Raw genomic sequence first — 25,385 nt, 5'->3', positions numbered from 1 at the left:
GTCATGGGGGCGTGGCCTCGGGGGCAGCAGCAGCATTCCTGCCGCAGAGAAAGGCCTCTTGGCGTCTCCGGGGGACTCCGATCCAACTTGAAGGTGGGTAAGTTCGGTCGGCTATGGCCTGCGTGGTCAACTGACGCAACATATAGATATTCATTATGCTTTCCAACTCCACTTACTTGTCTACAAGAATCTCATCTGCGATGCTTAGAGCAAAGAAAACAAATGATTAGAAGCACGGGGAGGGCCCTAGCCTGGTCTGACTGTATTAGAGGAAAGAAAATTATCAGGTAAGTAGTAATTTCACTTTCCTCTTCATCCAATCAGACCAGTGGGATGTACTCAAGCTATTCCCTTATAGGGTAGGATGCTGCCTATGCCCCTGCTGTGGTACAGGAAGTCTCCCCTCATCCAGACATCCAGGTGGTAATGCTTAATGAAAGTACACACAGAAGACCAAGTTGCTGCATTACCAATCACCCTGCGCCCTTGTGGAATAAGCCCATACCTGCCTTGAACAAAACATACCAGAGCTCATAAAAGTTCTTTAAGCCAGGGCACCCCATAATTAGAGAGGCCGGTCATCATTAGACAGGACAAAAAGATGATCAGCAGAAACAACCATATGAATTTGGACTGTAACCTTTGAAATCAAGAAGAAAAGCTCTCTTCAAGAAGTTGCTTGCAACTCCAATATTCTCCATGCGAAAGAAAACAGCCTATGGAGACTATCTTCCTTGTAAGTAGCCTTAATTAAAAGTCTTAAGAGCAACAAACTGTGATCCCACCAAGCAAGACAAAACTACGCTCAGATCTCAAAGTGGAGCCAGAATCCAGAGCAAGAAATCTAATATGCTAAACGCCTCTTCAAAAAATCACTTATTTCTAAAACAAATACCATCTGTCCAGGCCTGGGTTATTCTGCTTTTCTTTTCAAAGCCTCCCAGAACATTCTCACCCATTCTGTCCAAACTCATAAATCTTTTATTAACCGAAGGTATGGTCCCTGATTCTCTCAAACAAGCATTAGTTCACCCATTGCTCCAAAAACAAAATCTTGATCCTACTGAACCAGCCAACTACAGACCTATCTCTAATCTGCTTTTTCTCTCAAAAATCTTAGAATTCACTGTACTTTTTCAACTTACTGAACATCCTGATAAAAACCAGCTATTAGACCCGCATCAACATAGGTTTTGACATTCACTCAATACTGAAATTCTCCTTCTATCTCTCACAGAATCTCTAAGACATGGCATAGATTCTAGGCAGCAATTTCTTCTCATTTCATTAGATATTTCTTATGCTTTCGATACAGTTGATCGTGACATTTTGCTCTATCACCTTCAAGAATTTGGCATTAATGGTACTGTTCTCAATTGGTTCCGATCCTATCTTCTCCATCGTACACAGATCATCAAATTCAATAATTAACTTTCCACTCTCTCCCTTGTCAAAACTGGTGTCCTTCAGGGTTCAACTCTGTCTTCTGTTCTATTTACCATCTATTTATCTCCCATCTGCAAAATTCTCTCTTCTTTGTCTTTTTGTTACAAATGTATGCTGATGACATACAGTTTTGTTCTTCAAACTGAACCCTCTTGGACAGATACTCTAAAACACCTTCAAATCTGTTTCTCTGCAATGACTTCATGGCTCAAGCATAATAAATTATCTTTGAACATGTCTAAAACAGAATTTTTGGTTGTCCATAGTCCTTATTCCTCCTTTGTCAAAAAATCAGTGCTCGTCAATGATCAGTCTTTCCCCATTCAATCACATATTAAAAGACTGTGTTATTCTAGATTCCACCCTCTCATTTTGTCTGCAACTCGTCATTTCAAAAGGTTTCTACAGATTATGCGTGCTTTCGGGTCTCAAAATCTGTTACATACTCCAGAATTTCGAACTGTCCTTCAAGCCTCCATCTTTCCCATCCTCGACTCCTGGAGCAGTCTGTAGATAGGCATCCCTCAAACCTATCTTCGTTCTCTTCAGCTTCTGTTGAATGCAGCTGCACGACTCCTTGCTAATGTAAAACGTTTCGAACACATTACTCCAATTTTAATTGAACTGCATTGGTTTTCTATCAATGAATGCGTTATATACAAACTTGGCACGCTTGTCCACAAACTCCTCAATGATTATACCTGTCACTGGCCCAATGCAATTCTAAAATTTTATCAACTCACCAGGCTTTTACGCTCCTCTGAGCGAGGCCTCTTAGAGATTCAATCGCCCAAACATGTGAGACTTCCCATTACTTGTGAATGTGCCTTTTCCATCACAGCACCTACTTTTTGGAATTCTCTTCCAATAGACATCAGATTGTGTGATTCACTTAAGATATTTCGAAAGCTGATTAAAACATTCTTATTTAATTTGGCCTACAGTTAACTCTTATTCTAGTTTTATTTTTCCATTTACAGCTTTTTATCTCATTTTTACTTTATTTTTTATTTATAAGTTTATTTTAGCCTACAAGGTTTTGTTTTGGGTTTTTTTGTTTTGTTTTTTTTAAATCAAACCTAATTTGATATTTTATGTTATTTTATCAACTACCAACATGTTTTATTACTTGTTATACGCCGGTTAATTTTATTATATTTTGACAGCTCATGTTATTTGAGTCTATCATTCTATATGTTTTATAATGTTTTAGTATTTAGTTTACATCTGCTTGTCTTATCACTTTATGTATGTAAACTTTTTTGTTCTCCACCTAGGCCTGAGTTAGGCGGACTATAAATCTAAATAAATGTAAATAAGTGTAAATGTAGAACCAGATGAGAAGACAGAGGTCTATGCTGTATACATCTTCTATAGCAAGAGAGAGCAGACACCTGCACCTTTAGTATTAAGAGCCAACCATATAGCAAGACCTCCCAGCAAAATAAAATACAGTATCACTAGAACAGAAGTGTTCCCAGAAGCACAGTGATGCCCAGAATACCAAATATGCACATAAGCCAAGGAAGTGGAGAATTTTCTAACTTTCAGGAGCATACCTACCATAAACTAAGAATACCCTTTCTTACCTAACTGTGCCTTCTCAAGGGCCAAACTGTAAGGCAAAAATGGGCCAAATCCTCAAGAAAATATAGTAATGATGGCAGAAAAAGACCAAATGGTTCATCCAGTCCGCCTAGCAAGCTTATGGTAGCATCTGGGCGTCATAGTTGATATTACATTGAAATTGGCTCAGTGTGCTGTGGCAGTCAAAAAAAGCAAACCGAATGTTAGGAATTATTAGGAAGGGAATGGCAAATAAAACAGAGGATGTCATAATGCCTCTGTATTGTTCTATGTTGAGACCGCACCTTGAATACTGTGCAGTTCTGGTCACCGTATCTCAAAAAGGATATAGTTGCACTGGAGAAAGTACAGAGGAGGGTGACCAAAATAATAAAGGGCATGCACTGGCTCTCCTATGAGGAAAGGCTAAAGAGGTTAGGGCTGTTCAGCCTGGAGAAGAGACGGCTGAGAGAGAATATGTTAGAGGTCCACAAAATCATGAAAGGACTTCAACAGGTAAATGTGAATCGGTTATTTACTCTTTTGGAGAATACAAGAACTAGGGGGCACTCCATGAAGTTAGCAAGTAGCACATTTAAAAAAAACTGGAGAAAATTCTTTTTCACTTAATGCACAATTAAGCTCTGGAATTCATTGTTAGAGGATGTAGCCAGTTGATGTAGCTGATTATAAAAAAGTTTTAAAGGTTCCTGGAGGAAAAGTTCATAAACTTCTATTACTCAATAGAGAGTAGCCACTGCTTGTTGCTGGCATTTTGTTGTTGACATTAGTAGCATGGCATCTATTTAATGTTTGAGTACTTGCCAGGTACTTGTACCTTTGATTGGCCACTGTTGGAAACAGGGAGTGGGCTTGATGGACCTTTGGTCTGACCCAGTAAGGCATATCTTATGTCATGCATGTTACCCCCATGTTTTTCTTAATGGTAGTAACTGCCACTCCGTGCAGTTATCCCCAAGTCTTGTGATAAGTATAGAAATATATACAAAGTCAAGCAACTATCAAACCCATAAACAGTTACTGCTAACAACATTTTTACTGGATGAGGAGCCTTCTTGAAAAGTCAGACAATGCTACTTAATGTGCTTTGCTTTTGGACTTGGCCATAGAAGCAGTCCTGTGTATCAGTACCTCAGACTGTAAAAGTCAGGGCCCGTGTTGGTTTTCATCTGAATCCAATTCCCCTTCTCCCACCCCCCACACCCAAAGTGGCAAGCAATGTTGCAGTTGCGTCAAAAGAATCAAGGCTTATTAGTTAAGGGTAGTAATCGCCATGCCTTCTGTTAAGGATAGTAACTGCCGCCCCATGCAGGTTAACCCCATGCTTATCAGTACTCCAGCAAAATTCAGGGCCTGTGTTGCCTGAATCCTATTCCCTTTTTTCTCCCATGCCATCGAAGCAAAGAGCATTGTTGCAGTTGTGTCAAAAGCATCAAGACTTATTGGTTAAAGGTACTAATCCCCATGGCCTTCTGTCAAGGGTAGTAACTGCCATACCAAGCACCCCCATATATCCTTTTCTTCATTTCTGTCCTCTAACCTTTAAGGATCTACAGTGTTTATGTCATGCCCCTTTGAATTCTTTGACTGTTTTTGTCTTCACCACCTCCTCTGGAAGGGCATTCCAGGCATCCACCACCCTCTCTGTGAAGAAATATTTTCTTATCTTGGTTCTGAGACATCCCACCTCAAGTTTCATTTAGTGGTCCCTTGTTCCACTGTTCCCTTTCCAACAGAAAGGGTTCAAAGTTCATGCATCATTAAAACCTTTCAGGTATCTGAAAGCTTGCATCATATCTCCCCTGCACTTCATAATGCCTCTGTATCGCTCCATGGTGAGACCGCACCTTGAATACTGTGTACAATTCTGGTTGCCGCATCTCAAAAAAGATATAATTGCGATCGAGAAGGTACAGAGAAGGGCTACCAAAATGATAAGGGGAATGGAACAGCTCCCCTATGAGGAAAGACTAAAGAGGTTAGGACTTTTCAGCTTGGAGAAGAGATGGCTGAGGGGGGGATATGATAGAGGTGTTTAAAATCATGAGAGGTCTAGAACGGGTAGATGTGAATCAGTTATTTACTCTTTCGGATAGTAGAAAGACTAGGGGGCACTCCATGAAGTAAGCATGTAGCACATTTAAAACTAATCGGAGGAAATTCTTTTTTACTTAACGCACAATTAAACTCTGGAATTTGTTGCCAGAGGATGTGGTTAGTGCAGTTAGTATAGCTGTGTTTAAAAAAGGATTGGATAAGTTCTTGAAGGAGAAGTCCATTATCTGCTATTAATTAAGTTGACTTAGAAAATAGCCACTGCTATTACTGGCAATGGTAACATGGAATAGACTTAGTATTTGGGTACTTGCCAGGTTCTTATGGCCTGGATTGGCCACTGTTGGAAACAGGATGCTGGGCTTGATGGACCCTTGGGTCTGACCCAGTATGGCATGTTCTTATGTTCCTCTCTTCCAGGGTATACATATTTGGATCCTTCAGCCTCTCCTCATAAGTCTTCCAATACAGACATCACACCATTTTGGTCACCCTTCTTTAGTCTGCCTCCATCCTGTCACTATCATTTTTGACATATGGGCTCCAGAACTGAACACAGTAGGCAGCCCAGCATTCTTCTGGCTTTAGCTATCGCCTTGTCACAATGCTACACCGTCTTCAGATCACATGATATTATTACCCCAAGGTCCCTCTCTTGGTCCGTGCACATCAGTCTTTCAACCCCATCATATACAACTCTTTTGGATTACCATATCCTAGATGCATGACTCTGCACTTCTTGGCACTTTAGGTCCTGGTGTGGCAACTCCTTGCTTGTTGAAGATTTTAATCTGCCAGATGTAGATTGGAGTATCCTTTCTGTGGAATCTACAAGTTGAGAAATAATGGATGCTCTTCAAGCGGCTCTGCTCAAACAAATGGTAATGGAACCCACGAGGGAGGGTGTGATACTCGACCTAGTGCTCACAAATGGGAATAATGTTTCTAAAGTCCACACATAAGTACCCACCTGAGCATCAGATGAAATGGTTTGATATTACAAATAAGATACAGAGACTTCACATGAAGACCCGAGTTTTGAATTTCAAAAATACAATCTTTGTCAAAATGGGGATGTGCCTGGAGGAAGAACTAGAAGATTGGGAGAAAACAGGTGAGGTGGAACAACAGCGGGCCAAATTAAAAGGAACTATTACAAAGGCAGCAAATCTGTATGTTAGAAAAGTAAACAAAAGTAAGAGGAAAGGGAAAACAATTTGGTTCTTAAAGGAGGTGGATGAAAAAAGTAAGGCCAAAAGTACAGCATACAAGAAATATAAAGGATCCCAAAATAGGAACATAGGGAAGAATACCCGATGAAACTGAGGAAGATGAAGAAAGAAATCAGGAAAGGTCAAGTGGAAGAAAGGATTGCCAAAGAGGTAAAGTGAGGCTTTTCAGATATATCAGAGAAAGAAGGGAGACCAAAGTGGTATAGTAAAACTGAAAGGTGACGAGGAGCAACGTGTGGAGAGAGATAAAGAAATGACAGAAATGGTAAATAAATATTTCAGTTCGGTGTTCACTAAAGAAGACCCTGGCAAAGGACCATTGCTGGTTAAGAAAATTGTAGATGGTAGTGGGGTAGACGAAACTCCGTTTACAGAAGAGACACTATGGGAAGAGCTAGGAAAACTGAAAGTGGATAAGACCATAGGTTGAGGTACATCCCAGAATACTCAAGTTCAGATGTGCTGGCGGGTGTGCTGAAAGACCTGTTCAATTGATCCCTGGAAAAAGGAGTGGTGCTGCGTGACTGGAGAAAAGCAGAAGTGGTTCCACTTCACAAGAGTGTTAGCACAGAGGAGGCTGGAAACTACAGGCCAGTTAGCCTTACCTCAGTGGTGGGACAATTAATGGAGACTTTGCTGAAGGAAAGTATAGTGAACTATCTACAAACTGTTGAGTTGCTGGACCCGAGCCAGCATGTCTTCACCAGGGAAAGGTCCTGTCAGATAAATCTGCTTGATTTTTTTGATTGGATGACTAGTAAATTGGATCAATGAAGAGTGTTTGATATGATTTCCTTGGATTTCAGCAAAGCTTTTGATACAGTCCTACATAGGAGGCTCATGAATAAAATGAGAAGCTTGGGACTCTGTGCTAAGTTGCTGGAGTAGATTACAAACTGGTTGATTGACAGGAGATAATGTGTAAAGGTAAATGGAACAGACTCTGAAGAGAGAATGGTATTAAGTGGACTGCCACAATGATCGGTTTTGCGACCAGTTCTGTTCAATATCTTTGTGAGCAACATTGCAGAAGGGATAGAAGTTTGTCTGTTTGCAGATGATACTAATATCTGCAACGGAGTTGACAGGCCTGAAGGAGTAGAGAGAATGAAAAGTGATTTAAGAAAGCTTGAAGAGTGGTCGAAGATTTGGCAGTTGGGATTCAACCTCAAGAAGTGCAAAGTCATGCATTTGGGGTGCAGTAATCCAAAAGAGCTGTTTGGGATGGGGGAGGGCGAGGTGAAAGATTAATGTGCACGAATTGGGAGAAGGACCTTGAAGTGATAGTGTCTGCGATCTGAAGACAACGAAATAACGTAACAAGACAATAGCTAAAGCCAGAAGAATGCTGGGCTGCACAGAGAGGAATAACCAATAAGAAAAAGGAGGTGATAATGCCCTTGAACAGTGTCCTTGGTGAGGTCTCACATGGAGAACTGTGTTCAGTTCTGGAGACTGTATTTCAAAAAGGATAGATACAGGATGGAGGCAGTCCAGAAAAGGACAACCAAAACGGTTTTGGGGTTTGTATTGAAAGACTTATGAGGAGAGGCTGAAGGATCTAAATATGTATACTCTGGAAGAGAGGAGGTGTAGGGGAAATTTGATATAGATCTTCAAATACCTAAAAGGTACCAGAGATAGGGCCCGAAGCACTCATTGTGCCAATCTAGAGAAGCTGGATCCTGCAGCTCCCTCCATACCTCCTGTCTTAGATAGGAAGAGGAGACCTCTTTCAGTCATATGCGGCATCTGAATGCCATGTGGAAGTGCTGAGCCAAACCAAGATTGGCTCCAACTATAGCATCATGAGTCACCTGCTGAAGCAGCATACTAGTTACCTCAGAGGCTAGCTTTATCCTAGCCTCAATCTTTACATCCTGTGCAACCTTAGCTCTGTGCCTCTGTTCAACAGAATGGCAGTATACTTGGCCACTGAAAACAGGAACACATTCACTTGAAAGACATTTTTAATAATTCACCTCTAAGAGAATACTTTAAGCCAAACTGCTCTATATTATGCAGAGAAAAATACTAGAAAGGCTCAGAATATTGCCAACATGGGATTTTCCCTAGAGTCAGAAGTCTCTTCTCCTTTGTCTCTTGTAATATTTAAAATATGCAAGGTCTGAGAAAGTAGAGATCAACGTTCTTTCCTATGGTATAACAGATGTATCCTCTCTCTTGGGAGGATAGTCCTTTCTGCTCATTTTCTTAGGAACAACCGGAGCAGATCCCAAGACTGAACTGTTCCCCATTCAGATGCATGATGGAGAAGTCTATAGCACAGGAATAAGAGCCCAGCACAGAAAGGATAAGGCCTGTATCCCCCCAAGCACTGCAGCATGCGTGTCTCTGCACCATGTACTGAAACCTACAGTGCAGTGCTGAGAGAAGTAGGCTTCAACTCCTTGTCTCATTGCAGTGCTTCCAACATAGCCACTGGCCCCATAGTGGCAAGGCAACCAGCACAGGAGGGTCAGCAAAGGAACTGCAAAACTCACTGCTGAAGCCCACACTGAATAAGAAACTCCGGGACATGAGGAGAAGGCACTGGTCCTCAACTTCAGCAAAAACATATATCCAGCTGAAGCTGCTTCTGAAGCTGTACTGCAGTCAAGAGAGGGAGGCTCATTCCCCTGCTTTACTGCCATATTACAAAAATGTCCACTTTTCTCACCGTCATAGAGGTGCCATTGGCAGGACAGATAATTCAGCCAACTCCATTGGTGCATTCTCCCCCCCCCCACGGAGCAATCGACTTGCTCTGCTGCTCAGCTCCACTCTCCTGCAAGAAATCATGGGAAGATTAGAGTTCCCTCCATCTAGCTGCCAACACCCAATGCAGCTGATGCCAAGCATGGAGGAAGGGAGCACAATGCTGTCACTGCAGGAGCTGCCCAAAGTCCAAAACCCAAGCCAAGAAGCCTAACCAAACCCCAGCATACAGTACAGGACATGCTTTGTCCACTATCTGCTGGAGACAGGGAATACTGGCAGGCTGGTTGTCAGCACGAGGCATATAAGGGGTGAATTCAGCAAGTCTGTTGATCTCTATGTCCATCTACTCGTTGGTGTGCATAACCCAGTGGTCTGGCCTAGTCTGCCTGGATGACGATGAAAAATAAAACACATGTAAAAAGAAAAAGCAGTCAGGTAATGCTCCCCTTTTTCTCATCTTTGAAAAAGAAAGGAGGGTGCTAGTAGACAAGAAGACCAATGCCTATCCATACAGTGCTTTAAATGGTGGACCAGTGCTTTTCCATACAGTATATTTTGAGTCTGGTATTATCCTCTGTATGTTTTGTTTTGCAAGAAAGGATCTCATTGGACAACTTTCTAACATTTCAGCTCAGAGCAAGTTAGACACTGCATTACAGTAGTTTCAAATGGGTCCCACATACCCTGATCACTGAGAATAAAAAATAAACTTTACAATACTTTCTCATATACATTTTAAAACTTCATACATTTTCTAGTTTTTCAAGGCAGCATTTGAGACTGAATGACTTTATCCTCTATTCAAACTAATTCAACCATTTCTATTTGCCACATGATTAATACAAACCTACAGTATAGAATTCCATCTTTTCTGTATTGTATTTTCCCCATATCCTTGCACCTTCACTTCACCAGGATGGTTGCCAGGCCAAAATAGGCTTCCCATGGCAGTCTGAGGCCTGGCAAGAAAGTCTCCTCTGAGATAAACAACTGGGTGTGCTCTGTGCCAGCTGGGGCTACCTCTGCAATATCAATCTGCTTCTTCCTGAAGTCTATACACATCACATGACAACATGCAGTACTCTGCTGCCCCTGATGCATCAAAGGTTTTAAGTAAACCGTATTCAATTTTAAGATACTGCGGGATATAAATGATTTTAAATAAATAAATACAACTTGGGTTTCTGGTGCTGACTTAAGTATCTCAACAGCTAAAACATGCAGAATTACTCATCTTCTCATAAGAACAGCCCAAATTACTCTATGTGGTTTTGATAATGGGGAACGTTTTCTATCAGTGCTTTAAGATGTGTCTTATGCTTCTGACACTTTGGATCATGAAATTCTATTATTATATTTGTAAGAATTTGGCGTCAAGTCTTCAATCACAATTTGTAAAGTTGGGAAATGTTTCCTCGTCTATAAGAACTTTACTGACTGGTGTGCCACAAGGATCAGCCTTATCAGCTCTCCTTTTTAATATGTATATTTTTCATGTTACCAACTTTTAGCAAATCGGAGTGTGGGCTACCATCTATAGGCTAATACTCATTTTTTTATTCCATTTAAGTCTTCCATAACAGAAGTGCTGTCTAAGGGTGCCGCATGTCTTAGATCTATAAAAGACAGGATTTTATCTAACAGATTAGTTTAAATTTGAAAAAAACAGGGGTTCATTTCTTGCTCATTTCCCAGTTAATGATGAGTGTACTTATCTAGTTTTTGATGATACACAGCTTCGTATTTCAAAGCAAGTCCCAAAGGTCAGTGTGCACATAGGGGTAGATTTTATAACATGCATGCGCACATGGATGCACCGATTTTATAATCAGTGTGCGCATGTGCAGGCAGCACATGCAGGGGGGCCGAATTTTGTAAGAGTACTCATACTACTCAATTGGACCTCCCCGAATTCCCTCCCAGTCCGCTCCAATTAAGGGAACTTCCCTACCCCCTTACCTAACCTTTCTTCCCTTTCCTCATTCCACCCCTAACCCCTACAATCTACCCCTAATTTTTTTTTTATTTTTTACTTACTGATCCTTGGGAGCAAAAGCAATTTACATGCGCTGGCTGGCTGCTGGCGCTGCTTCCCCATTGTGTCAAGCTATGGAATGAACATTCAGTGGCATTTAGCCCAATAACTAGTAAGTTATCAAGCTAAATACAGACTTTTAAATAATTCCCCCACTTATATGGTTACATTTTAGCCGGATTACTTATTGGGTTAAAATTTAGCCAGATTATGTAGGGGCATTTCAGGGCAGAGATAAATTAGCCGGTTAAGTTATCCGACTAACTCTGGTCATGCTGTAGAATATTCCTAAAGGTATCGAGCTAACTTTCAGATATTTGGGTATATTCAGCAGTGCGGCTGCACCACTGAACATACTAACAAAATCAGCCAAATAAGTTTATCCAGCTAACTTTGCAATCTGGCCAGTGACTATTACCCCTAAGTAAATGAAGTCCTAAATGTTTTATAATGCCACCAAGCACAAAGCTTGACCTGCAACACGAGTGTGACCATAATCCTGTGTTCTACATAGTCATGCCTTTCTGCATTCATAAATCAATATAAGTATGTACTTTTTACAGAAAACTCCTGTGCATGTTCCTAGCCTGCAATACCTATGAAGGGACTAAGAGAAAACAAAATCACCAGAGATAATTCCAGCACCTGTGAGGTCCAATCACTTTTTTCACCCTTACACTCACCCATTGTGTGTTACAAGGCACTGCCTCAGCCCCAGTTTGCGGAATATATCCACCACTATCTCCATGGGTGTGTGATCAGTCACTGTGAAAGGGCTCATATCAAGGATGCTTCGAAGCTTTAGTGGTCGAGGGCTCTCTGCTGGAAGTGATGGGGTATGCTGGGCAAAACAGACTCTGGAATTACCGACAATGCCTTCCTGTTTTTTCCTTGCATTTTCTAAAATGAAAAATGAACAGAAAACATTCCAAAACAAGGTGAATAAACTGAGAATGATTTGCATACTTTGCTATTGCTTTAATAAAGATTCCTTGCATCTAACAGAGGCATTTTGAAACAATTACCTCTCTGAATGGGGCAAGGTTCAAATTCTTTTCCCTTGCATGTGTAGATCTGTACTTTACACCCTTTAATCACCATAATGATCTATACAAAAGAAAAGCTTGTGTACTAACTGCAAACAAATGATCCAGCACTAACAGGAGACTGGGATTTGGCTGAACACAGATTTCCATTATTGGCAGAGAGTTTCCTCTTCTTTAGCTCTATAAAATTACCAATACCATTATTACCTAGATGGAATTATCTTTCACAAACACTTCCCAATGAGGCATCTGCTCAATTTTTGAAACTTTTACATAAATGAGTCTTTCATTATATCTGAAAGAGGAGGCCTCCAAAGGTGGCAGGTAGGGTACTCTTCTAGAAAAAGAGGTGAGGTCGTCTGGCAATTCCTGACTTTGGGAGATATTGTATAGCTGCTCAACTGAGGGTTATCTAAATGTACGCTCAAACAGTAGGTTTACATTGAACAAGATGGTTTGGCTCAAAAGTCATTAAACACTAGCATGTGGGGTTCACAACTGGCGGGAACCACTAACATAGTAGTAAATCCTTTTACAGCATTAATTATATGGCTATGGCATAAATGGAGACAGGTACTGATGGGACATGACAAATTTTCACTATTAATGCCTTTAGGCCTATATAGGGGAAAGCAAAGTATGATAGAATCTACATATCTTAACAAATGGAGCAGGCTTGATATCTGGTGCTGTGGGCGGTTATTTTCTAATGATACATTATTGGGATTCGAAGAGTTGAAAGGTCATTAGGGCTTACCTGAGACTGAGTATTATAAGTATTTACAACTCAGTCACTGTCTCTCTCAGGATTCTTCTAAGAGTCCAGTAGCACATGCCTTCTCTGATTCTGAAGAAATGTGCTTTAAGCACTCTATAAAGAAAGGCTTACTTTCCAAAATTTACCTGATGCTGTTTTCCAAGAATGAAGTTAACCCCAGACATGTTGTAGAATGGGAAAAGGATTGGGGAGACGCTATGGATGATAAAATATGGGATGATTGCTATTTGGCAGTGGCTAAGAGTTCAATATCTTCAGTGGTTGTTGAAAAGAACTATAAAATACTGTATAGGTGGTATATCACACCTTATAAACTCCATAATATATACTCCAACTATGAGGATTGTTGGAGACAATGGGATTCTGTGGGAACATTGTACTATAATTGGTCGACATATCCAAAGGTAGCAGAATTTTGGAAACAGATTGTTGGTGTGGTCAAAGAGATGCTCTCCATAATGATATCTTGGGATTGCAACGTTTTTCTGTTGTCCATGTATCCGAGTACCTGGCCTATCAATGTGAAAAATTGGTAAATCATATTTTGTGTGTTGCTCGGCGAGAAGTGGCGGTTCATTGGTAAAGGGAGACCATGCCAACGCAAAGGCCATTTTTTCAGAGGACTTAAGGCACTACACTATATGAACTCTTAACAGCAATTAGAAGAGATAAGGAGGCCTCTCATATAGCTGTTTGGGAACCCTTCTTGTGGTGGTATAAGTAGCAAAAGTTGAATATGGATATGACGTGCTACTTTATATTATTTTATTTTATATTATTTAAATCTTATATTGGCCAGCTTCAGCTACCTATACTTCATATTTTGAATTGTCACGGGGAAGGGAGGGGAATATAATAGAAATATCCAAGGAATTGTATGTTGTTGTTTTTACTACTGTTGGAATTACTGACAAAAAGATATTAACTTGTAGTCTTAGATTAATAAAATCTTAAATATAAAACATAACCAGTACCAGTTTTCAAAATTGTGCACTAAAACAGAGCTCTGAAAGCATCCCACTCTAGCATCCAGTCTGGCTGGCTAGTAGTTAATATAATAATAAAAAAAAGAGGTTTGCTCCTGGGAGCATCCAGTCATTTGTGCCAAGCATTAGCAGCTTGCCATGAGGTCAGGCAATCCCTGTTTCTACTAGAAATCAACATCAGCCCAACTGCTCCTAGCAGCTCTGCAATTCATTTCTGAAGTTGGTTCACCAGCAATCTGTTTTTTTTAAAATAGTGTTTCCACTGTACTATTGTGGCACAAGAAAAGGGACAATATTGATCAAAAACTGATGCTACTAATGATAGTTGTCTGTTTCACACTCCTTTTGATTTACTACTTTTGCTATTTGTATGGTGTACTAAATCATATTCCAAAGACAATACTAAAATACCATGTCCTCTTTTCTTCCTATGACTGTATTAAACCTCAGAGAGCTTTGCGACTTGGTGATGTATTTTCATGATGAAATCCTTATTTAAGCTCAATCACAGATTGAGTTTGTACTGGTATATGTATGTCCCTTGTTGCATAAGCAGAAGGAATGGCTGGGAAGAAAAAGGAGCGGTAAAAGAATGGAAAACAATTCCAGTTTATTGATCTCTGCTGGTCAAATAGAACTAGAAAAGGACACTAAAATCAAGGTCTCCATGCACCTGATGAGAAAGTCAAAAAAGCAAGGGAGCAGGATCAGCCCAGTCCAGGGACCCGAAAGTTGTTTACATGTTTGTTTATTTAAAAGATTTGAAGCCTGCACTTATCCAGAGTTCAAGGCAGAGAACAATAAACAAACATGCATAAAAATCAAAACAAATGAGATATTTAGCGAGACTGTTACTTAGGGCAAAAGGAAAAATACAGTCATTTCTTAACTGCTTATTGGGGCTCAGGTGAAAAAGCCTGCTGGAATAAAAATGTTTTTAAAGATTTCATAAAGCACTGAGTATCAGTCAACAACAGTAGAGAGTCAGGAAGAGTGTTCCAGAGGAGGAGCTGGCAACTGAAGAGGCCCTTTCAAGTGTCTCGACTTCTAATAGACCGTGCTGCGTGAACCTTAGTGCCCGGGAAGGTTTATAAAATTGAAGTAAAAATATGGTAATCTCCCACTGGCAAAGGTAAATGAGACCTAATAAAGACAATGTACTAACATTTGTGAAAAACTAAAATCTTTTATACTCAAATACTGCTCTCAATTTAATAACGAGGAAGAATATTGTATATAAAAGACTTACCTATTGCAAGTGTCAAATCCCTCCTTAGAGCAAATCCTACTAGTCTTTGAGACTCTTTTGACATAATAACAGGAAAACCATTATAGCTGGTTTCATTTATTAAACTTTCAATGTCATCAACTGTCATGTTATCTTGAGTCAGCACCGCCAGAGGGGGATCGCTCCTGCGAGGTCTCATGACATCTCGAGCCAGCGTGGTGTGCGTGAATTCTTCTTTTGCATCCAGGAAGGGATAGCCATTGAGACGGATGTGTGCCTCATAAATGCCCTCTCTACCGAAGGCATCTCCTACCCACTTACTGGTCATTACTGCTGCCATGAGGGGCACAATGTACTCCAGCCCACCTGTGAGCTCAAATACAATAACCACCAGCGAGACCGTCATCCTCGTCACGCCACCTACAGGAAGGTTAAAGGGAAATACAGCAGCTCTTTAGCACAAGTCAGAGGAGAGGAAGTTAGGAACGTTCTCTCGCCTTTGCATCTGAATGATTTTCTCACTCAAGGCACGGATCTCTAAGTGTCTAGGTGGTTAGCGGCATACAGTAATCAATCACACAAAATCAAATCAAAGAAGATAAAAGTTGCATAGTCGACCTTCTGCAAATTACCCACCACTGCACCACTATTTGCTTGTGCTGTTTAAGATGATGCAAACCTCCCCTAACTACCTTGCAAAATAGGAAAAACATGAAAATGACGTCTATTTGTTCTAGAGATACAATTTTTGACAGGAAAATAAATCAAAACTACCTGGTCTTTATGGAATTGCCCTGCAACAATACAAGCAGGAACAAAATAATCCTAAATTTCATCATACTGAGATGAACTGATTTTGTTGTCATTATGTTACAGTTTGCTCCTGTTGCTCTGAGCTTCCAGCTCAATCAGAAGCAACGCTGGGATACAGCACCATAAGCCTTTATTTGCAACTACCTGATGATTTTTTTCCCCTATTTTACATCACCTTTGAACTCACTTAGTCCTATCACTGCAGCAACAGTTCTTAGCAGGAAGGTTATGAACCAGGGCTGCTCCTAAAACCCTCAAATCATAGGCCTTAAATCTGGCATGATGGCTGGACTCCCTCCTCCCGAGGGTTATAAATGCCTCTGCAGCATGCACAGCAAGGGCCAGCCAGGAGAGCGGAAGAACTGAGCCGGGAACAGAACCCCGGTCCTTTGCATGGCAATGCCACTGAGCCAGCAGGAGACCCCAATAAATGGCTTTCAATGACCCTAGCCCAGAATTCTGGGACACTAATTATTAATAGTAGTGTTTACTGTGAACTATCAATGCCTGAAAGGCTGGGGCATTAATAAGGCATCAGCATATCCATATGACTTTTCATAGATTAATGCAACTTTTGTTAGTTTCTTGAGCTTTTTTTTTTTTTTTTACACTGTTTAAGACTTGTGGCCTTTCTGTAATGCAATTTTTGGTAATGGATTTTCTGCCATTTTGAGACTAGAACTTGCCTCATTTGATATTAATATTTTTCCACATGCTGACAGTGTACCATTGTGGACTAATAAGTATCTTTTTTCATAGTGATAGTAAATGCCACATAAATATGAACATCCTCACTGCTGAGGCCATCCTTATAAGCCAAGTATGCCAAAGCTTTGGCTATTTCACTCGCTGATTTGGTATTCAACTTTTTTTTTTTGTTTCAACAACAAATTCAGCCTGGGCCAGCAAGCACCCGATGACTAATTCTTCCAGGTTTAATGAGCTGCCACAGCTCTCAGTAGGTATCTCCATACTGATAATGTACCGCTAGAAATATCAACTCCAGGCTCCTCATTCTATGCATTTCCCTCAGTTTTGCATCGTGATACTGTATCATCATCAACATAATCACATATGAACGTGGCCACTGACATCACTGCTGAATTATAACCAGACTGCAGATGTGGTGCCAATAATTATCAGAAGTGCATAAACTAAAGCATAAACAGCAAGGTCAAGAGTCACTAGTAAAGGGGTTTGGAACTGACAGCCTTAGACTTCAATGATTTGCATAGTAGCTCATCACTCATTAGTAGAATAATGCAATCTACTTTCATTGGGAACAGTGGGTTTTGTTGCTTGATGTGAATAATCTTAACACCAAAAGTACATGGATTTATCATAATTACCTAGACATGCAGCAGCACCAACCATGGCGTAAAGACCTGGTGTGATGCAATCTGCTCCAACTTCACACCACTCCTTAAATATAAACCAGTCATGGTGATAGTATGCCAGCTGCTCCACCGCGATGCCCACAATCCTTCCTGCTATTGCTCCAATGGCCATGCTGGGGATAAACAAACCTGAAGGCACCTACAATAAGAACAAGACAGGATTAGTGTACAGACTGGCAGATACTTTCTCTTAAGATTCCTGCACAGCACAGTAATCCCCTTCCACCTCCTTAATAACACAGCAACAGAAGAGGGAGCACAAAAGAGAACTAGGATCATAAAATCCATCGCTAATCTTGGCAGTGGCCTGCAGGGAGGGTAAAACTGGAACACAATTATTGTAATAATACAAGTGTCACACACCTAAATGTGACAAAGTTCCTGAATGACAACACAGATGAGCAGACAGAATAGTGTGCGTGTGTGTGTGTTTGGGGAGAAAGAGGAGCTTCCACTGAGTCAAACCTTCAAAAGTAGCTGCCTAAAGCTATCGCTATATGGTAATCTAGAATTAAAAATAGACTGTTCAACTGTAGTTAATTCTGAAACACATTGAAAGAGATTCCTTCCAACCTCCAATATGCTGATCAGTGTACGTCTTCCTACTGTCATTTTCCCTACAGTCAAACTACATTATACCCAATGATCCCTTTTCCTCATAAACTTATACAATTCTTTCAGTTATTTAGTGTTGTAGCCAATAAAGACAAAATCTTCTATATCACCACTACTCCAGATTAAAAAAAAAAAGGAAAAATGTTGTAGTTCTTACAAGCCCCCTATTACAGACATGAAAGTGGTGAAGAAGCAGTTAAACACTTTTTGACATGTCACACAGTCATTATTATTGTTCTCAGTTTTTGATTTCTTTTTTATCATAAGCAGTTTTGTAAGAAGTAACATTATAATCTTGCACTTCTCCTAAACAGAAAGACTATATAAATTAGATAAAAGAATGCTGAAATATAAGAAAAGAACATTTCTGAATAGAAACTAGGCCAGTTTACATTCCAATTGATTGTGAGCCATAAAAATCTAATTTACATACAAGACGAGAATAATTAACATGAAAGCCAAGGGCAAATTACCATATGTCCATTCAGACCATTTGCTTATAATAGAAACCCAATTATAGGAATTTTGACAATTGTGTAACCTAGTTTAGGGGTTGGCTTAGCTGGATAAGTACTTATTTGGTTAAATCGCGGCAACCCGTGCTAGATAGCAGCTTAAGTACTGATTTATCTGGTTAAGTGGCAGTGGCAAATCTCAGCAGATAGCCAGATAAATTAGTACTTTTCTGGTGGCAACTGCTGCTACATGATCTGCCTGTCAGGGACCCTTCTCTTCCTGAGTTAAAACCTGTGGTCCCGCCAGTGCAGAAGGCACATTTTAAAGGCAACCAGCTTTTTTGTTTTTAAACTCCCTATGTATTAGCATATCATTAGCTTTCTGCATTGGGAGTTAAATTTTTTTTATTTGAGCATTAAAACTGCACTGAAATCCAGTGCAAAGTGTTTTAACCACAGATTGCTGCATCAGTCTGTCAGTTTGTACCTCCTAAACTGAGAGAACATTCTTTGGTTTTCTTTGTTGCTGCTAAGGTAAAAAAAAACAAAAAAACACCTGCAGAATCTTCGTTGATGTAGCCAGAGCTGCATAATTAGGTAGTTGCCACATAATTGACAGCATTCAAACTTCTGTGTGCTGAATTACGGTACCTAAACCAAGCCTTGGTAGTGCCTGCAGGGCTGCTTCAAGGCGATTGTGTCAGGGCTTCATGCTGATTGGCTCTAACAGAAAATCAGCATAACCAGCAAGCTACTCTCTGTCACTAGGGCAGGGTCCAGACCCAGGCTTCCTACTGCTGCTGCCATCTCCTGATGAAGTTACTGAACTGCCTGCTCTCACTGCCAGACTTGCCGCTGCTGCTGCCCTGAATCCATCTGACAGGTCTGTTTTTGCTGCTTTCCGGTTTATTTATATAAATAAATGTAATTACATTTGGGGTATTTTTATCCCAGGTCCCTTTTTCATTTTATTCAATCTATTAAAAAATGTATGGCAGTGGCAATTTTACAGTACACACTTAGGTAGCATGAACTCTGCTGATGCTGAGCATAGCTTCGGTATACATAAGTTTAGATATTCAGAAAGACGACGAGGACTTTTCTGAGGAAAATATAAAAAGAATGGGTGCACTGTATTTCAATTCAAAACAAAAGTGACAGTGCACAATCAAGTTTGGAACTTAAATTTACTTGAGGAACAGTTGATTTTTGTAAATGGTGAGTTTTGTATTTGTATATAGTTTAAATATTGTTTTAAAAATGTGAATGTTTTCAATAAAATCTTGACTTTTTTGCATTGTCACAGCTGTGATTCTTTATGCAAATTTGCCATAGAATTGCCACAGCATTTTGAAAAACCTGCCACAGAATTTGCTAACCCTTGCTGCAGAATTTTGAAAAATCCACCACAGGAAAGCTGGGTGCTCTGGATATATCTATCTACTGTCATTACATCTCTTCCCACCATTTTTTTCCCTTAGAAAACTGGCCACTGCTTAGACAAAGTATCAGCATTCTTATGTCCCACCCTATATGGAATTCAAACACAGCACAACAATTTCCAACTGAGGAAAAAAGGTGACGTTACACAAAGACATTTACTGAAGGTGGCTACATTAGACAAGTTTAAGTGTGTAACATATATATATATACTTTTTTTTTTTTAAGGAGAGATCACTTCTGTGGAAGGACAGGACTATAGGGTTATGGAGAAATCACAGGTAGGTGAGGAAGGCATGATGTGTGCTATAAGAGACAAGCCTGTTGGGCTGCCATCCAAATTTATTCTATGAAATCTAGGATAGAGAAGTCTGAGTAGCCATATTGGAAAACTAGATTTTTTTTTTCAGGTTGTTATAATTCTTATACTCATTGCATAAAAGGTATTTAAGATCCCATAGGCTCCTTGAGATGTGACCTTGAAAACTCATATACAGCCTCATCTCTGGGTAATCCTTATACTAAGGTATCTCAGTTTACAAAAAACTCCAGTTGTAACAAATCTGGAAACCCACCACTAGTTACACTTCCTGTGACTTTCCAAGCAATCAGGGGTGTTAGGATTATAGCAAAATCCTCACATTGTCCTTCTAGGTTGTTGGTGACATCCACTATAAATACAGCATTTCCATAGAAACAAAAATTGTGCATTATCCAAACAGAAAGAAAAATGTAGGTTTCAAGGAAACAGCAGGGGGAAAAAAAATAAAAAAAGTACACTCTATTCTATTTCTTTGCTAAATGATGGGTCACTTTTGCTGCATGCATTTTGCTCACTACACGTCAACAATCCCACACTTGAAAGGCATTAAAACTGATTATTACCCATTTTATGTCAAATACTGGGTAAAATAGCAACAATTAGAGGTGCATTCAAACCTTCCCTACTATAAATGTTTGAGCTGGCAGTAACAGAAGTGGGTACATTACAGAATTCAGGTGGCAAACAGCATAAGCAGACAGCATAAGAATATTCTAAAGTGGTCTAGAGATCAGTTTTAGAATCTAGGCTTTATTAAAAAACAGACTACGGAAAAATCCTTATTGGTAAAGGCCCTGCATTCTAAACAAACCCTAAATCCCTCATTTTCCCTGCTCTTCCTTTACCCGACTTTGTTCTATGTGATAAATGCCTCAGGATTCCATTTATTCAAACATGCAACACCACACTGAATAAGAACAGCACTGCCATTGTATACAGTACTATCCAAGATTAAACCAGAATACTCCCCAAAAGAAAGGCTTGCAAACTAAATTGCAGCACACAATGAATAACTTGTATGAAGTCTGTCAGCAAATAGTGCACTAGAGAAATCAAACAATCTCAAAAGCTCCAGATAATATAGGTCTGTGCATGGACCACTAAGGCTACAATGTCAGTCGATGACAAATTGCTCATCTACCACTAGATAGGGCACGATTTCGAAATGTTTAGGCACAGATCAAAAGGAAGAAACCCTTTTCAAAACAGAATTGTTTTTTTCTAGATGGTACAGTAAGAAACAGGATTCTAAACTATTAGTTTTCAGATCTAGCGTGACGCTTTATAAACAGTATATTTCTTATTGTACTTAACCTATAATTTCTCGTTTATGATCAAAGTCTGATTTCCTTTCCTCATTTAGCCAATCTGCAATATGCTCTATGATTTATTTGGGATCATGCATTACTTCCACAATTCTATGAATATATAGTGTTATTTATTGCTGTGATTATCATTAATTAATATTTTTTCTATTCTAAGAAGGCTGAACATGTCTGAAACATTCTATTCTTAGCATAATCCCTTTAGCCTAGTCATCTCTTTCTACCTCTGGAGTCTCGGCGTAATGCCTCCATTATGCATTCAAATTTTAGATGAAATGGAGACCTGAATTTTATACTGGAAAGGCCAGCTATAAACTATAATTGTTTATTGATATCACGCTTTACCAGGACAAAGTATGCGTAACTTGTGTTTGAAAAGTAGGTTTGTTTTGCATGCATTTGAAATTACACATATAACTTTGCTTAAAATTTACCCCAGAGTGAACAGCTTCCGTTTAAAATAAGGAAACTGTTTCTAGTCAATGGGGAAAAATGCACTGTGGTCTTGTATATTTTACCCTATTTATTTTGGTTTTATTCTTTCGGAAACAAGCTTCTAGTCTTACGTACATTAGAAATTACATAATGCACTTACCTTGATACCAAAGGTAAAGACTGTCATGATGATTTTAAACACTAATGCTAAGCAGAGCTTCCACATGGCTGAATACACTCCATCACCTGCAGGACGATCAGGGATATCGTCTACTATCTTGCTGGCATTCATGTCATTCCTGTAGTCACAGAGAGAGGACGACTCCAAAGGCCCACAGTCTGTGAAGAGTTCTTTGATCAGTTCACTGGTGTTAAGCCTGGTGTATGGGTTGGGAAAGGCAATGACAGCCGTTATAGCTGCAACCACGATGACCTCCAGGACAGGATACTTGCCGAACTTTGTGGTTTTACGTCGACGACACCAAGCAATATTTGCACGGATGAAAAACGCTCCCCACAGCCCGCCAAACACTCCCAGGAGGATAAAGGGCAACAGTTCAAAAAGGTACCAAGGGGTATGGTACTCCACATAAAACAGGACCAGGCGGCTGTTGCCAAAGGGATTAATTGATCTTAGAACGAATGCTGCTACCAAGGCAGCAAAAAAGGACCTCCACAAGGTTTTCAAAGGGAAATAATAGCTCACCTACAAACCAGAACACAAACACAAGAAAGAAAGATACAGTTTAGAAAATACCATCAGTACTACTACTTTGAAGAAAGATCTGCAAACTAATGCTTTGATCACTGTAATGCAAAGATTTATAGTGTTCAGATTCACATAATCACCCTGTTTCTGGGAAATTAATGCAAGACAAACCTTCAACAGCATCTTCAATATACTTCCCATGAGATATTTTAAGCTTTAAATATAAAATAATTTTGTACAAATATTCTAAAAACATATATAAGACTCCAAGTAAATAGAGAGTGTCATCAAAATATATATTAAATAAAATTCTTAAAAAAACAAAATTACTGGTCATATAGACAGGCATGGCTTAATTGGGAAGAGTAAACATGGTTTTAGCAAAGGGAAATCTTGCCTTACAAATGTATCAGATTTTTTTTTGGAAGGTGTAAACAGCTGAAATAGTTCATTTGAATTTTCGGAGGGCATGTGACAACATTCCCCATGACAGACTCCTCAAGAAATTAAAAAGTCATGGGATAGTAAGGTAGTGTTCCACTGAGGACTGACAACTGGCTAAAAGGAAACACAGACAGGCCGATGCAATAAACTGTGCGGTTCTGAGCCTGTGCGCTGAATTTCAACACACAGGTTAATTTTATGTTTAAATCCCGAAGCAGTAAGCTAATTCTATGGTTTGAATTGGGAGTTTAAATGCACGTACACCGAGTCTATATGTGCAGTCAGCATAGGCTGAATGCACATTTCAACTCAGGAGGGGAGGGGCTGAATGGGAGAGCGTGTATAAGAGCATATCTTTTGCCGTGCGCCTAATTTAGGGTCCCATTTTTTGCTATGCTTGAGCTGCTGCCACTTATCGTCACAGGTAGTGGGAAAGCCATGGAGGCATATCCAGCTGCAGAAACTTTACCTCTGACCAGGAGTAAAGTTTCTAGCGCTAAGAAACTGTTGGGTAGATATTTATTTGGCCACGCGCGTAAATTCTGACCTTTACGTGCATGACCAGGTCTTGCGCGCACCGAGCCAATTTTCAACAAGGCCCGGCCACGTGCGTAAAGGCCGGTACTTGCAGAAGTGCAGACCTGAAGGAAAGGGTAGTCCGGGGGGCGGGGCTGGAGGCGGCCGGTACAGAGGCCATTTGCCACTGTGCCGGGGAAGGGACTGCCGGTGCACCCAAGTTGCTACTGCTCCAAAGGAGCAGTAAGCAACAAAATAAAAACATAAAAAGGTAGGAGAAAAGGATTAGGGGATGAGGAGGAGAGCAGAGGGGAGGAAAAGTAAGGGAGATTAGGTAGGGGGGGTAGGGAAGTTCCCTGGGAGAGGTCTGATCTTGTCACCGCACGTATGTTTGTAAGATTAGGCCCCCCTGCGTGGCCCCCAGATTTGATAACATGCACTTGCCGGCGCACGCTTGTTATAAAATTGGCGCATCCATGTGTGTGCGAGCACGCTTCTTTTAAAATCTACCCGTTTGCTCCGCCAGCACACCTCCCTGCATTAGGAGGGAATGCTTAATGTCCTCATATGCAGGAATTTCCATATGAGGGCACTGAGATGAACGCACATTTTTAAATGCACATTTTGTGCAGGTAAAACTCCTTCTTGCATCGGGAGTAATGTTTACCTGCACAAAATGTGTGCCCAAGTGCAGGTAAAACTGTGCATTCAGCTGAATGCTCTTTATTGATTTGTCTAGAGGGCAGGATTAAATGATTACTTTTTCCATAATGGATAAAGGTCATTAGTAGAGTGACTCAGAGATCTGTACTGGGACCTATGTTGTTTAACATATTCATAAATGATTTGTAAAAGGGAACAATGAGTTAGGTGATCAAAATTGCAGATGATACTAGATTATTTAAAGTTAAAACAGCAGCATATTGTGAGAGAATACAGAAGGACCTTGCCAGACTAGGAGACTAGGCATTTGAATAGCAGATGAAACTAAATGTGGACAAGTGCAAAGTGTCGCACATAGGGAAAAATAATCCCAACTACAGGTACACAATGCTGGGTTCTGCATTAGTAGCAGGGTTGGATTGCAGGAAAAGTACCAGCCAGGGGGATTTTTTCAAAACCAGCCCACGGGGTATCTGACTCCCCTCATGCACTTTCCTTGCAGCATATGCATCAACAGTCCTAAATGCACGACAAGTCAACCCTGGAACATGGCAGAATTGACTCAAAATATCTCCAAAATAAACTTCACATTTTTCCTAAATAGCTAAAAAGTAGAGTACAATCTAGACCAAGGGTGAGGCAAACAGAGCCCCATTCTATCTATGCAAATTGGTTGGGCCCACCCACAAGTCTGCTTATATCTCTATAAGAGATTTTACAGGTATATGCACATGCCAGCCAGCCAGCTAGTGTCAGACGCACACACACAAGCTCAGTCACAAAACAGATTTTTAGACTGCAGAAACTTTATTGGCATACACACACTGACACACTCTCTCTCAGACCTTCTCTCACACACACTCACATTCTCTTCTTAGACACACCCACACACAGAGTAAGTGTGTGTGTGCATCTGTGTGCGTCTCACTCAGTCTTGCTGGTGACACTGCAAATATTACACCAGGTCCTAACACACCAATACACCTGCTAGAAGGAAAACAGAACAAATCTAGCTGTAATAGATCCCTACATAGAAACTACACGCTAGCAGAATACCTCACCTCAGTCACACCTGCAGAACAGACAGACCCTCACCAAATACAGAATAAAGAAATAATAAAGTATAAATAGAAACAT

The 25,385-nt window shown here is 40.2% G+C and overlaps 1 protein-coding gene across 7 annotated transcripts in view; it reads right to left on the bottom strand.

Annotated features, from left to right (window-relative positions):
• The window catches only part of CLCN3 (chloride voltage-gated channel 3), a 176,492-nt gene that overhangs the window by 14,418 nt on the left and 136,689 nt on the right, over positions 1–25,385 (bottom strand). For 6 of the 7 annotated variants that reach the window (XM_029573930.1, XM_029574169.1, XM_029574241.1 and 3 more), the window contains 4 exons: positions 22,077–22,622; positions 17,277–17,463; positions 15,136–15,534; positions 11,760–11,976 (listed from right to left, as the gene is read on the bottom strand). In XM_029573930.1, the coding sequence (XP_029429790.1) occupies positions 11,760–11,976; positions 15,136–15,534; positions 17,277–17,463; positions 22,077–22,622 (1,349 nt within the window). Of the gene's footprint in view, positions 1–1,869; positions 2,027–11,759; positions 11,977–15,135; positions 15,535–17,276; positions 17,464–22,076; positions 22,623–25,385 lie in introns of those variants that run through there. The other variant, XM_029574100.1, reaches the window with a different exon arrangement.

The sequence above is a fragment of the Rhinatrema bivittatum genome, chromosome 1 (assembly GCF_901001135.1).
Source record: "Rhinatrema bivittatum chromosome 1, aRhiBiv1.1, whole genome shotgun sequence".
Taxonomy (NCBI): domain Eukaryota; kingdom Metazoa; phylum Chordata; class Amphibia; order Gymnophiona; family Rhinatrematidae; genus Rhinatrema; species Rhinatrema bivittatum.
The sequence above is the reverse complement of the archived record's forward strand: the minus strand, read 5'-3'. Positions and strand labels throughout refer to the sequence as shown.